The 13,292-nt window shown below is 42.4% G+C and overlaps 1 protein-coding gene across 5 annotated transcripts in view; it reads right to left on the reverse strand.

The window, feature by feature from the left end:
• The window catches only part of SIN3A (SIN3 transcription regulator family member A), a 70,152-nt gene that overhangs the window by 4,397 nt on the left and 52,463 nt on the right, over window positions 1-13,292 (reverse strand). For all 5 annotated transcript variants that reach the window (XM_044392019.3, XM_044392018.3, XM_044392017.3 and 2 more), the window contains exons 17-19: window positions 12,922-13,095; window positions 7,033-7,125; window positions 6,035-6,129 (exon numbers count right to left, since the gene is read on the reverse strand). In XM_044392019.3, coding sequence (XP_044247954.1) covers window positions 6,035-6,129; window positions 7,033-7,125; window positions 12,922-13,095 — 362 coding nt within the window. The remainder of the gene's footprint in view (window positions 1-6,034; window positions 6,130-7,032; window positions 7,126-12,921; window positions 13,096-13,292) is intronic.

The raw sequence follows: 13,292 nt of genomic DNA on the forward strand, positions 1-13,292 counted from the left end.
GCTGGTGGCACCAAACTGTCCTTAGAAACCTTTATATTCTTCTCTGGCCACGCTCTGGCAATTAAAAGAGGAAAGCTGGGGTCCTGGGTGGCTCAGTCAGTTAAGCGTCTGCCTTTGGCTCAGGTCATGATTCCGGGGTCCTGAGACAGAGGCCCAAGTCAGGCTCCTGGCTCACTGGGGAGTCTGCTTCTCTCTCTGCCCCTCCCCCTGCTCATGCTCTCTCTCTCTCAAATAAATAAGTAAAATCTTTAAGAAGAAAATAAGGAAAGCTGGTTTCACTTAGAATGTCCATGATGGGGATGCCTGGGTGGCGCAGTTAAGTGTCCAACTCTTGGTTTCAGCTCAGCCATGATCTCAGGCTTGTGAGACTGAGCCCTGTGATGGGCTCTGTGATCAGTGCAGAGTCTGTTTAAGTTTTCTCTCTCCTTCAGCCCCTTCCCCTGCTCTCTTTCTCAAATAAAAAAATAAATCTTTATTATTTTTTTTAAGATTTTATTTATTTTTTTGCCAGAGAGAGAGCGCAAGTGAGTGCACACAAGCAGGGGGAGCAGCAGGCAGAGGGAGAGGCAGGGCCCGTGCTGAGCAGGGAGCTTGATATGGGACTCGGTCCCAGGACCCTGGGATTGTGACCTGTGCCAAAGGCAGCCGCCTAAGGACTGAGCCACCAGGCATCCCTAAAAAAAAAAAATAAATCTTAAAAAAAAAAAAAAAGTCCCTGATGAAGCAGTAACATATTTTGTCAAATCCCAGCCCCTTAGTTCACATCCTTTTAATACGCTGTGCGGTAAAATGGAAACTACACATCCAGCACCCTAGTGAGCCAAAGCACAACGGGGTTCTCAGACAGGAGCACGCGGGCAGTGCCTGAGTGGCAAATGGATCACTACTTTTACCTGAAAGAACAACATCCTAGAGTATGTGTTGGCAGCTATTTTCTCAAAAAATGAACAATGAAGGGGCGCCTGGGTGACTCAACTGGTTGAGTGTTGGACTCTTGGTTTTGGCTCAGGTCATGATCTCAGGGTCACGGGATCAAGCCCTGGGGCAGGGATGGGGCTCCTTGCTCAGCAAGGAGTCTGCTCGAGATTCTCTTCCCCTCCCTCTGCCCCTCCCCCACTCATGCACTCCCTCTCTCTCTAAATAAATAAATCTTAAAAAAAATGTTACCTGATATAATCCACATAAACAAAAGCTTTTTGGAATATTCAGTCTCTAAGAACGTAAGGGATCTCAAGGCCAAAAAGACTGAGAACCTCAGCTGTCACGCAAGTTATTAGAAACCAAAGTTGCCGGGTAAAGTTCCCATACATTTTAATTGCCCTGGCCCTAGAATGATTGTACCAATTTCTATTTTCCCCATAAAATATGAAAGTGCTTTCCTAACCCACACCCGCTACAACACAGGTTATAAATCTTTTAAAAACTTGGCCAACCTGGTGAGAAATACGTGATATGTTTATTGTACTATTTCATAAACCTGGAGACTAAGTCTGTTTTGTTGGAGAGGTCTGGCACAGAACAGCTGCTCAAAGTCTGCTGAATGAATCAAGCAATGAGGCCGGCAGGACCCTTCTGCTCACACCCCCTTTCCATGTTCTGATTAGAACTCAGTCTAATAATAATAATAGCACAGATCTTCCTTGACTTAGGGGTTACATCCTGATAAGAAGCTGAAAACACTGTAAGTCAAAAGTGCATTTTATAAACCTAACCTACAGAATGAACATCACGGCTTAGCCTAACGCACTTTATTTGACAGAGAGAGACAGCCAGCGAGAGAGGGAACACAAGCAGGGGGAGTGGGAGAGGAAGAGGCAGGCTCCCAGCGGAGGAGCCAGATGTGGGATTCGATCCCAGAATGCCGGGATCACGCCCTGAGCCGAAGGCAGCCGCCTAACGACTGCGCTACACAGGCGCCCCGTCAGTTCTTGACCCTTGTGCTCATGAAGCTGACTGGGAGCTGTGACCCCTGCCCAGCTTCACGAGAGGATCACATCACAGATCACTAGGCTGGGAAAAGACCCAATTCCAAATTCAAAATTGTTTCTAATGAGTGTGTATCACTTTCACATCATTGTAAAGTCCAAAAATCATTTAAGTCAAACTATCCTAAGTGGGGGACCGTCTGTATTGGGATAATACCTTTCTGGAAATGTAAGACATGGGATTTCAGTTCTGAGCTTCTGGGAAGGAAGAATGCCACTCTACTGCACCAACCCTCTTGTCTACTTCCGGAACTCCATGTTCACCCTCAGACAGAGGACCGACAACACACTGCCCATAAACAGGGAGGAATTTTAAAAATTCTGTGAAGTGAATATAGCAGACCTAGGACTGCTATCTTTTGTGGGTTTTTCCTCTTATCTTCAAAAGACAGCTCTATTTTATTATTACTATTATTATCATATAATGTATTATTTGTTTCGGGGTACAGGTCTTTAACTCATCAGCCTTACCCTCCCCAATGTCCATCACCCAGCCACCCCATCCCTCCCACTCCCCTCCACTCCAGCAACCCTCAGTTTGTTTCCTGAGATTAAGAGTCTCTTATGTTTGTCTCCCTCTCTGGTTTTGTCTTTTCATTTTTTCCTCTCTTTCCCACTCTCTGCCTTGTTTCTTAAATTCCATATATCAGTGAGATCATATAATTCTTTCTCCAACTGATTTATTTCACCTAGCATAATACCCTCTAGTTCCATCTACATCATTGCAAATGGCAAGATTTCATTTTTTGATGGCTGCATAATATTCCATTGTATCTATGTATACGTGTGTATGTATGTATGTGTGTGTGTGTATACGTGTGTGTGTATATATATACATACACATACCACATCTTCTTTATCCATTCATCTGTTGATGGAGATATGAGCCTTTTCTATAGTTTGGCTATTGTGGACATCGCTGCTATAACCACGGGTGCAGGCACCCCTTCAGATGATTTCATTTGTATCTTTGGGGTAAATACCCAGTAGTGCAGTTAATGGGTCGTAGGGTAGCTCTATTTTCAACTTTTTGAGGAACCTCCATACTGTTTTCCAGAGGGGCTGCACCAGCTTGCATCCCCACCAACAGTGTAAGGGTTCCCCTTTCTCTGCATCCTCACCAACATCTGTCATTTCCTGACTTGTTAATTGTAGCCATTCTCACTGGTGGGAGGAGGTATCGCACTGGGGTTTTGATCTGTATTTCCCTGATGCCGGGTGACGTGGAACAATTTCTCACGTGTCTGTTGGCCACTTGGATGTCTTCTTTGCAGAAACGTCTGTTCATGTCTTCTGCCCTTCTTGACTGGATTCTTTGTTCCTTGGGTTCTACTTTATTATTTTTTTAAAATGTAATTCTAGTATAGTTAACACACAGTGTTGTATTAGTTGCAGATGTACAATATAGCGATTCAACACTTCCACACATCACCCAGTGCTCATCACGACAAGTGCCCTCCTCAATCCCCATCACCTATGTCACCGACCTCCCCTCTGGAGACTATCAGTTTGTTTTCTATAGTTAAATAAGTCTGTTTCTTGGTTTGTCTCTCTCTTCTTTTCCCCCCCGTGGCTGGTTTGTTTCTTAAATTCCACATATGAGTGGAATCATACGGTATTTGTCTTTCTCTGACTTATTTCACTTAGCATAATACTCTATAATACTCTCTAGCTCCATCCATGTTGTTGCAAATGGCAAGACTTCATTCCTTCTATGGCTGAATAATATTCCATTGTGTATATATATACATATCCCACATCTTCTTTATGCATTCATCGATTGATGGACACTTAGGCTGCTTCCATATCTTGGCTATTGTAGATAATGTTGCTCTAAACACAGAGGTGCATGTATCCTCTTGACCTAGCGTTTTTGTATTCTTTAGGTACCCAGTAGTGCGATTCCTGGATCACAGGGTAGTTCTATTTTTAACTTTTTGAGGAACCTCCATACTGTTTCCCATAGTGGCTGCACCAGTTTGCATTCCCACCTTTTTTCCCCACATCCCTGACAGCATGATGTGTCTTGCGTTTTTCATGTTAGCCATTCTGACAGGTGTAAGGCAATGTCTCACTGTAGTTTTGATGTGCATTTCCCTGATGATTAGTGATGTTGAGCATCATTTCATATTAGCTGTCAGCAACCTGTAGGTCTTCTTTGGAGCAATGTCTGTTCATGTCTTCTACTTTTTTTTTCTCTAAGATTTGAGAGAGAGAGAGGAAGAGCGAGCGAGCGCACCCATGCACATGGTGGGGGCGGGGGGGCAGAAGTAGAGAGAAAAATTTCAAGCAGACTCCCTGCTGAGCATGGAACCAGACGCAGGGCTCGATCTCATGACCCTAAGACTATGACCTGAGCCGAAATCAAGAGCTGGACACTTTACCGACTGAGCTACCCCGGCGCCCCCTGCCCATTTTTAATTGGATTATTTGTTTTTTGGGGTGTTGAGTTGTGTAAGTACTTTTATCTCCTCCCATTCTGTAGGCTGCCTTTTAGTTTTGTAGATTATTTCCTTTGCCCTGCAGAGTTTTTTATTTCGATGTAGTCCCAAGAGTTTTTGTTTCCCTTGCCTCAGGAGACTTATCTAGAAAAAGTTGCTACAGCGGACATTAAAGAAATTACTGCCCGTGTTCTCTTCTAGGATTTCTATGGTTTCAGGTCTCACATGTAGGTCTTTAAAATCCACTTTGAATTTATTTTTGTATATGGTGTAAAAGCAGTCCAGTTTCATTCTTCTGCACGTAGCTGAGCAGTTTTCCCAGCACCATTTGTTGAAGAGACTGTCTTTTCCCCATTGAATATTCTTTCCTGCTTTGTCAAAGATTAATGGACCACATAATCATGGGTTTATTGCTAGGTTTTCTATTCTGTTCTATTGATCTACGTGTCTTATTTTTGTGCCAGTACCATACTGTATTGATTACTACAGCTTTCTAATATAACTTCAAGTCTGGAGTTGTGATACCTCCAGCTTTGCTTTTTTTCCCCCCAAGATTGTTTGGCTATTCAGGGTCTTCTGTGGTTCCATACAAATTTTAGGATTATTTGTTCTAGCTCTGTGAAAAATCCTGGTGGTATTTTCATAGGAATTGCATTAAATGTGTAGATTGCATTGGGTAGTACAGACATTATAATATTTCTTCTTCCAAACCAGGAGCATGGAAAAGTGTTTCCACTTCTTTGTCTTCAATTTCCATCATCAATGTTTTATAGTTTTCAGAGTACAGGTCTTTCACCTCTTTGGTTACATGTATTCCTAGGTATCTTATTGTTTTTGTAAGTCTGCTATCTTTTGAAAGGTCTGTTTTCAAGGTTGTCACTTGGCTGGCTTCTGGAATCTTGGATGTTGGGAGAGTTTCCACCATTCCCTAAGCAATAAAAGTGTCTCCCTGTACCTAAACTGTTCACACACAAATACGTGGTTTCATCTAAAAACCTGCTTTCTTTCTGGGAGTCTGGTATTTTGTTACATGCTAGGCAGACAGTGCCTACATGACTATCACCCAATAAAAAACCCTGGCACTGAGTCCCCTAACGAGCTTCCCTGGTAGACAGTTTCAAACGTACTGTCATCATTTGTTTCTTAGAAGAATTAAGAGCATCCCATGTGGCTGCAATGGAAGAGGACTCTTGGAAGCTTGCACCTGGTTTCCTCTGACTTTGTCACAGACGCCTCTCCCCATGCTGATTTAGCTGTATATTCTTTCAGTGTAATAAATCATCGCTGTGAGTATGACTACATGCTGAGTCCTGTGAGTCTTCCTCATGAATCACCAAGTCTGGAGACTCCGACACACACTCCTATCTGACACAGGAAGTTACTGCTGGTTCTCTAAAGCTCTCACTTCTCTGATGCTTTGGCACATGCCCCAGGTAAGCTCATGGCAGAACAGCCACAGAAACCTTGAATTAGTGTCCTCAGTGTCCTTGGTGTTCAGCAGAGAGAACAACGAACTGAGTAAGCGAAAGCCAAGGATCTGAAAATTGAACTTTCTGTTCCTCAACCTATGCAAGTATAAACTGCTAACATGTGACTCAGTTCACTCACCTTGGGAGAAATACTGGTTTCCGTGCCAGGTGCTCACGAAGTTCAGGAGAGGTAGTATCAGAATTCATGTATCGCTCCACATAGTCTGACCAACGCTAGGATTAAAAACACAAAATGGGGGTGGAGAGAGAGTACAAAAACTGGACTCCATCCTCCTCAGGTAGTCTAGCAAATTCGAGGACTAAACTGTCAGAAACTCTTAAGTTTTAATATCAAAAATATCTTTCCATATGACATGCTGTTACTTGGTATCGACACACAGCTTTAAATTCCTGTTAGATAATAAAACCCAAAGTTTGTCCGAGATACTTTAAAAGTTACCAGAAGTCATAAATGAGTAGAGAATGGCTCACAGACAAGTTTTATTTCCCCACAGAGGGTTTTGTTCAAGAATAAAACATACAGTGGCAAATGTCTGAAAATCAGTATCTTTCACATTAAAATCTGGATTTCTGGCATCTCAAAAAATTTTTTTTCAAAGATTTGGCAACCAGGAGCTAATATTCCCACAGAACAATAATCTCCCTCCCATAGCCCCTCAACATCGTAACATGGCTTGTGTCTCTCATTAACATTATCTGCTAGGCCTAGCTATGATAACCAACTCACTCTATCCACTCCGTGGGGTTGACAACTGGCGTCATCTCTCCCAATAAAAAGTAAACATGACACATCAAGATGATACCGGGCACATGGTACCTCATTTGTTGTGTCTTATAATTTAGAAGAAAAACAGGAAAGCTGCCAACCATGAGATGTCCTGAGAGATGGCTTTACTGACGGCTAAATGAGAAGTCCATCAACCCTAAATATCTACCACTAGGCAGCCCTTCCCTTCCACTGAACACATGGCTGGGATGGCCCATTCTTTAAGCAACAGGTTCTGACCCTTATCAGGCCCGAGGCTGTCTTGGCCTTCTAGAAGACCATCACTAGGCAGAGTCTCAGGACAGGATGGCTCTCTAACCACCCAGTTTCTGCAATATACTTGTCCATACCTCTGCTTCTACAGGGTCATCCGAGTTCTCCTCTTCTGTGTCCAGGAGCTCAATGGTCAGCTGAACCTGGCCCTGGCTCTGAATAAACATAAGCTGCAAATAAGAAACCAGGGTGTAAACAAAAGACCATCTCCTCCAAAGCTATAACCTAGCTGCTCAAGGGTTGGGAGGTAGGGAGGCAATAAAGTTATAAAACTTCACTCTAATTGAAGAGATGAAGCGGGTACTCCAAAGTTTAGGAGGCAGGTGATAAAAAAGGCAGAAGTCCAATCTTACTATCAGCACAATGAAAGGTTAGAGCAAAAAGTACCACCTCATGTTTCATACCTCTTGTATTAGCTGAAGCAATAATCAGTGTAAAAGTGTTTTAAACTTATTTTGTTTATTGGAAAGAAATATGGCATAAAGCCAGAACCATGAAATGTCAATGCCATTTTACCCCATAACCCCATTTCTCGAACTTAATACAAAAACGTTAAGCCAAAAGCATGAAAGAAAAAAAGAAAAGAGAATGAAAGGAAAGAAAGAAAAGGAAACTTCTTATACCAAAGTGAAGCAGAAAACATCAAACCCAACAGTTAGCAGCAATCAATTCTATCACCATAAAGATTACCACCCAAGGGGGCACCTGGCTGGCTCAGTTGTAGAGCATGTGACAGTCGATCTCTGGATTGCAAGTTCGAGCCCCATGTGAGATGTAGAGATTACTTGAAAATAAAATCTTGAAACAAAATAAAATAAAAAGACTACCCAAGCCATCACTCTCTCTCTCTCTCTCTCTCTCTCACACACACACACACACACACACACACACACACACACACACACTATGGTGTAAGGAAGACAAAGCATCAACATACTAAAGTGATCTGCTGTAATGGTATCAATCATATTTGAAGTTCTTAAAATTCTGAGCTCTAACATTTGTATGATTTTTTTAAAAAAATCGTATTTAAAAGACATACACTGATTAGAGGCAAAAACAAGCCATGCTTTGCATGAAAGAACTATCAAATGGTGGTGGCACATGGGACCTTCCCCATCAGAATTCCAAGGTTTTCAATGCCCTTACCCTAAAGGCTTACTGCAGACAAGATCACTGTCTGAATCACATGGAGAAGATCAGAGTTTACTAGGAAGCTTGAGAATCATTTATTTCAACCTTGTTCATTTTACACAGGGAAAAACCTAAAATTCAGAGTTCTCACTTCTGAAGGCCACACAGTCATTAAGTAAACAGGACCAGAAGCCACTTCTGGTTCCCAGTGTCTTCCAGAGAAGCTTTAAAAATTTCTACCTGCTAGTAAAATTTAAAACATTGATAAGAACATAATACATGCAACATAATAGATTCGAAAAAAAAACTGTCCCTAGGAGTTTGTTCCTCCCCACCCAATCTAGGATGACCTAGAGGGTCAAGATTTATGCTACTGCTTAACGAAATCAGTCTTTAAAGTGACACTGAGAAGACTCTCTCCTCTCCACTGAAAACTGAACTTAATTTCACCCCCCAACAGGTTCCTCCACCTGTCACCTGTCTTGTTAGGCCTTTAACCATGTGTTTACCCTGGCTCTCGCAACTGTGCAACCATTCCCCAAGTTTTGACTAGTCTCATTATTTGACTGCCCACATCCATCACTCAAATGGTAACTGCCTCCAGTTGTAAAAACACCTCTGGTTCCTTCACTCCTCCTTACTCAGGGCTACCAAACTTATCTTCCTGAAAGCTCAAATCCAGTGGGATATTTAGTGCTTAAAAATGCTTCACCGCTCCCCAACCACAGGAAAATTCAAATCTTTTACTTAGTATGGCTGAGGACCCTTTTTCTACACACCTCCTTCACCAATATCCTGTACTTCATTCATTCAACACATGGTCACTGAATGTCTATTATTTATCAGGTGCCTTTAGAAGACAACACAGTTTCCAGCTTGGAGGAGCCCAATTTAGTAAAGGAAACAGGAATATGAACAGTTATATTTACATTACAACTTAAGTAACTACCAAGGTACATTCTAGAGACATGGGCAGAACACTATGGGAATAAATAATTGCTCCTCGGTGAGTTGAGAATGACTTCATGTCACTGAAGTGACACTCAGGTGGTCACTGAAGGATACAGAGGAAGTCCAATCAATTTCAGAGAAACTACACCAGAGAAAACCCTACTTTTAAAAGTACATAAAAAGAACTACACACCCCCCTCCCTAACACAGGGTGAAGGATATGAATAAGCAATACACAGAAAAAGAAACAGAAATGGGCAATGGTAGGGAACGGGGAAATATGAATCAGAATTTTCTAGCCACCCAAATGGCCAAAATAGTAAGTTTGATAATACCTAGTGTTGACTAAGGATAGGGAAATAAATGCTTTTATGGAAGTGCATCCTAGAGGAGGCTGGGTGGCTCGGTCAGGTGAGCGTCAGACTCTGGATTTCGCTCAGGTCATGATCTCAGGGTTGTGAGATGGAGCCCTGCACTGGGCTCGGGCTGGGCATGGAGCCTGCTTAAGAATCTCTCTCCCTCTGCCCTTGACCCCGTCACATGCTCTCTCTCAAAAAATACATAAGTATATAAAATCAAGGAAAGGAAAGGGGAGGGGAGGAAAGAGGAAAGGAAAGGAAAGGAGTACCCTAGTATATACAGCCTATGGCTGTAGAGAGTGAACTGGCATTCTCCTTTAAAATGTAACATTCGGGGGCACCTGGGTGGCTCAGTCATTAGCTGTCTGCCTTCGGCTCAGGTCATGGTCCCAGGATCAAGCCCTGCGTCGGGCTCCCTGCTCAGCAGGAAGCCTGCTTCTCCCTCGCCCACTCCCCCTGCTTGTGTTCCCTCTCTCGCTGTCTCTGTCAAATACATAAAATCTTAAAAAAAAAAAAAAAGGTAACATTCAGGGTCACGTGGATGGCTCAGCTGGTGGAGCACGTGACTTGTGGTCTCAGGGTCCCTAGTTCACCATGCTGGGTGTGGAGCCTACTTAAAACAAAAATTGAAAGAACATGTGTGTACACACACACACACACATTCATTCATTCATTCATTCATTTATTTAAAATGTAAAATACGCATATCCAGTGATTTCATTTCTTGGTCTCCACCTCAAATTCTAACATATGTTCACCAAGATACAAGCACTAGGATGCAGCACTATTTGAGAAAGTAAAAAAATTGTTTAAATGTTCACCCTGAAGGGAATGATTGTTTAAGATTTTATTTATTTGAGAGAGAGAGAGAGAGACAGAGAAAAAGGGTGAGCCGGGGGAGGGGCAGAGGGAGAAAGAGAATCTCAAGCAGACTCCACACGGAATGCGAGCTGGACGTGGGACTCAATCTCATGACCCCAAGATCATGACCTGAGCTGAAGTCAAGAGTCGGATGCTTAATCGACTGAGCCACCTGGGTGTCCCAGGAATGATTTTTTTAAAACTATGGTACGTTTTTAAACCACGGTACATTTTTACTCTTAAGTATGACAAAGCAGTTGAAAAAATGTGCTGGTTCTATATAAACCAAAACAGAGAAATTCTAAGCCATACTAAATGAAAAAAAGCACAATGTAGAATATGCAGCCTAATGTCATTTATTTCCATAGATACACAATATGTACGTAAGGCACAGAAGAGGGTCTGAATGGATACACAGAGAGCTAAACGCGGCTGCGTTTTTAAAAAGCAGTACAATGTACACAGAAACAAAACGGAAAGGAGGCTGGGGCTCAGGGGTGGGCATGGGATCTGAAGGGCTGCTTATGCTTAATGTTAATAGTATCAAATTTTGTTCTCCACATGAACATTTTAAAGGATCACTGACATCACATAATTTTTTTGGTTACTAAGCCTTTGTTTCTGCTATTCCCTCTGCCACTCTGAAAACTATTCTTATCCATAGGGTGAGTCTACCCATTCCTTCATAGGCCTTCACCACACAATGTAATCCATTGCTAATCATTGTGGGTGGGGATGGTAATTCTGCTCACCATGAAACAACACACAGTAAACTTCTAATAAACACTTATGGGTTTAAAACCCTGAAGGAAAAAAACAACCCTGAAAAGCGTAGGAAAGGTCTTCTGTCCTGCAAACAGTACAGGAAATGGATTAGAAACTAAAGAAATAGCTGAACGTCGAAGCAGACAGAAGTGGACGATTTGGGGTCAGATCATTAAAGCACATGGAACATATCCAATAAGGATATGTTAGCTCTCTCTGCTTAGCCAACTGCAAACCTTATTCCGGGCCACGGGAACCTGCCCTTCTTATGTAAACACATACAAGTTTTGTTCAACCGTATGTATTCATTACATAGCTGCAATGAGAGTACACATAGTTTTCTATCCTTTTATTTGCTTCAGTATTTTTATAATTTATGATTAACTATTACAGGCTACCAAAGTATGCCACCTGGCATTCACACAATAGGCTGCTATTAACCATTCCTACCCTACAGTGGGTCAGACATCTAGGTTGTTCCCAACTACCTGCTTTATTAACTAGCAACAACACTGCAGTAATGGTAGAAAAATGGAAACAACCTAAATGCCCAAGAAGACAGTCAAAATCCTCTATACAATATCAAATAATCATAAAAAGATGAAGACAGAGGTGTTGCTAATTGAGCAAAATAAGTTACAATTTTGCCCAGTATACCCTCTTTCAAATCCTATAAAAGCACGGAAGTCTAGAAATGTCATCAGTAATTATTTCAGGGAAGCACTACAGGTGACAGTTTTTCCTTTTCTCTGCATTTCCTATCTTTCCTACAACGATCATGGAATTATGTGTATTAGCATATTTATTTAAGGTTTTTTTTTTTTTTTTTTTAAGTGATCTCTACTACCAATGTGATGCTTGAACTCATGACCCTGAGATCAAGAGTTATACGCTAGGGGCGCCTGGGTGGCACAGCGGTTAGGCATCTGCCTTCGGCTCAGGGCGTGATCCCGGCGTTATGGGATCGAGCCCCACGTCAGGCTCCTCCGCTATGAGCCTGCTTCTTCCTCTCCCACTCCCCCTGCTTGTGTTCCCTCTCTCGCTGGCTGTCTCTGTCTCTGTCAAATAAATAAATAAAATCTTTAAAAAAAAAAAAAAAAAAAAAGAGTTATACGCTCTTCCAAATGTGCCAGCCAGGTGCCCCTCTGTATTAACATTTTCATCTTTTTTTTTTTTTTTAAAGATTTTATTTATTTATTCGACAGAGACAGAGACAGCCAGCGAGAGAGGGAACACAAGCAGGGGGAGTGGGAGAGGAAGAAGCAGGCTCATAGTGGAGGAGCCTGATGTGGGGCTCGATCCCAGAACGCTGGGATCACGCCCTGAGCCGAAGGCAGACGCTTAACCGCTGTGCCACCCAGGCGCCCCTCATCTTTTTTTTTTAAAGATTTTATTTATTTATTCGAGAGAGAAAGAGGGAGAGAGCACAAACAGGGGGAGCAGCAGAGGGAGAAGCAGACTCCCCGCTGAGCAAGGAGCCCGGAGAGGGACTCGATCCCAGCACCCTGGGATCATGACCTGAGAAGGCAGTCGCTTAACCGACTGAGCCACCCAGGCGCCCCTGTATCAATATTTTTAAACAAAGCATTATAATATTTACAAAGCATTATACAATGAAAAAATATTCAGAGAAAAAAGGCAGAATAGAAAATTGTAAAAATCATATGTAACAACTTTTTTAAAAGGCAAGAAAGTAACAGACCATCCATGGGAGACTTTACTTCTACTTTTCCATGTTTTTTATTCTCTCCAGTGAGCTCAAAGAAACTCTAAGAATTTCCAGGAGTGGACTCACTGGATCAAAGTATTCTGGTATGGCTTCGATTTCGGATAGAGATAGTTCCAACAACTTACACTGTCACCAGCATGGTCCTTGACTACATGAGTAACTCTCACCTTAAAGCAATTCTCATCTGACATGAGTTGCTCAGCCTTCCGCTGATATGTTGACTCCAGGAGACTCCTGGAAGTCTGCGTGTTCAGCTGGCCTCCCGTGGCCCCGTTATTGTTTTCTGCCAGGTAGAGGTCAGTCACCTGCACACAGATCTCGTCACTCACGATGTGCTGCAGCTGGAATCAAGCAAAGGCAAGTCACCAGTGAACCAAGAAAATACGCCTGTCATACAGTCAACCTTCCTTTGATAGTTCCAGTCACTCAGCTCAGAAAGTTTTTTTTGGTTGGTTACTTTAGAAAATTAATCACATATAACCAGTATTTCATATTCTTAGAGAATAAGCCTAAATCTTCAACAGTATTACTGATCCAT

The sequence above is a fragment of the Ursus arctos genome, unplaced genomic scaffold, assembly GCF_023065955.2.
Source record: "Ursus arctos isolate Adak ecotype North America unplaced genomic scaffold, UrsArc2.0 scaffold_28, whole genome shotgun sequence".
In the NCBI taxonomy this organism is placed as follows: domain Eukaryota; kingdom Metazoa; phylum Chordata; class Mammalia; order Carnivora; family Ursidae; genus Ursus; species Ursus arctos.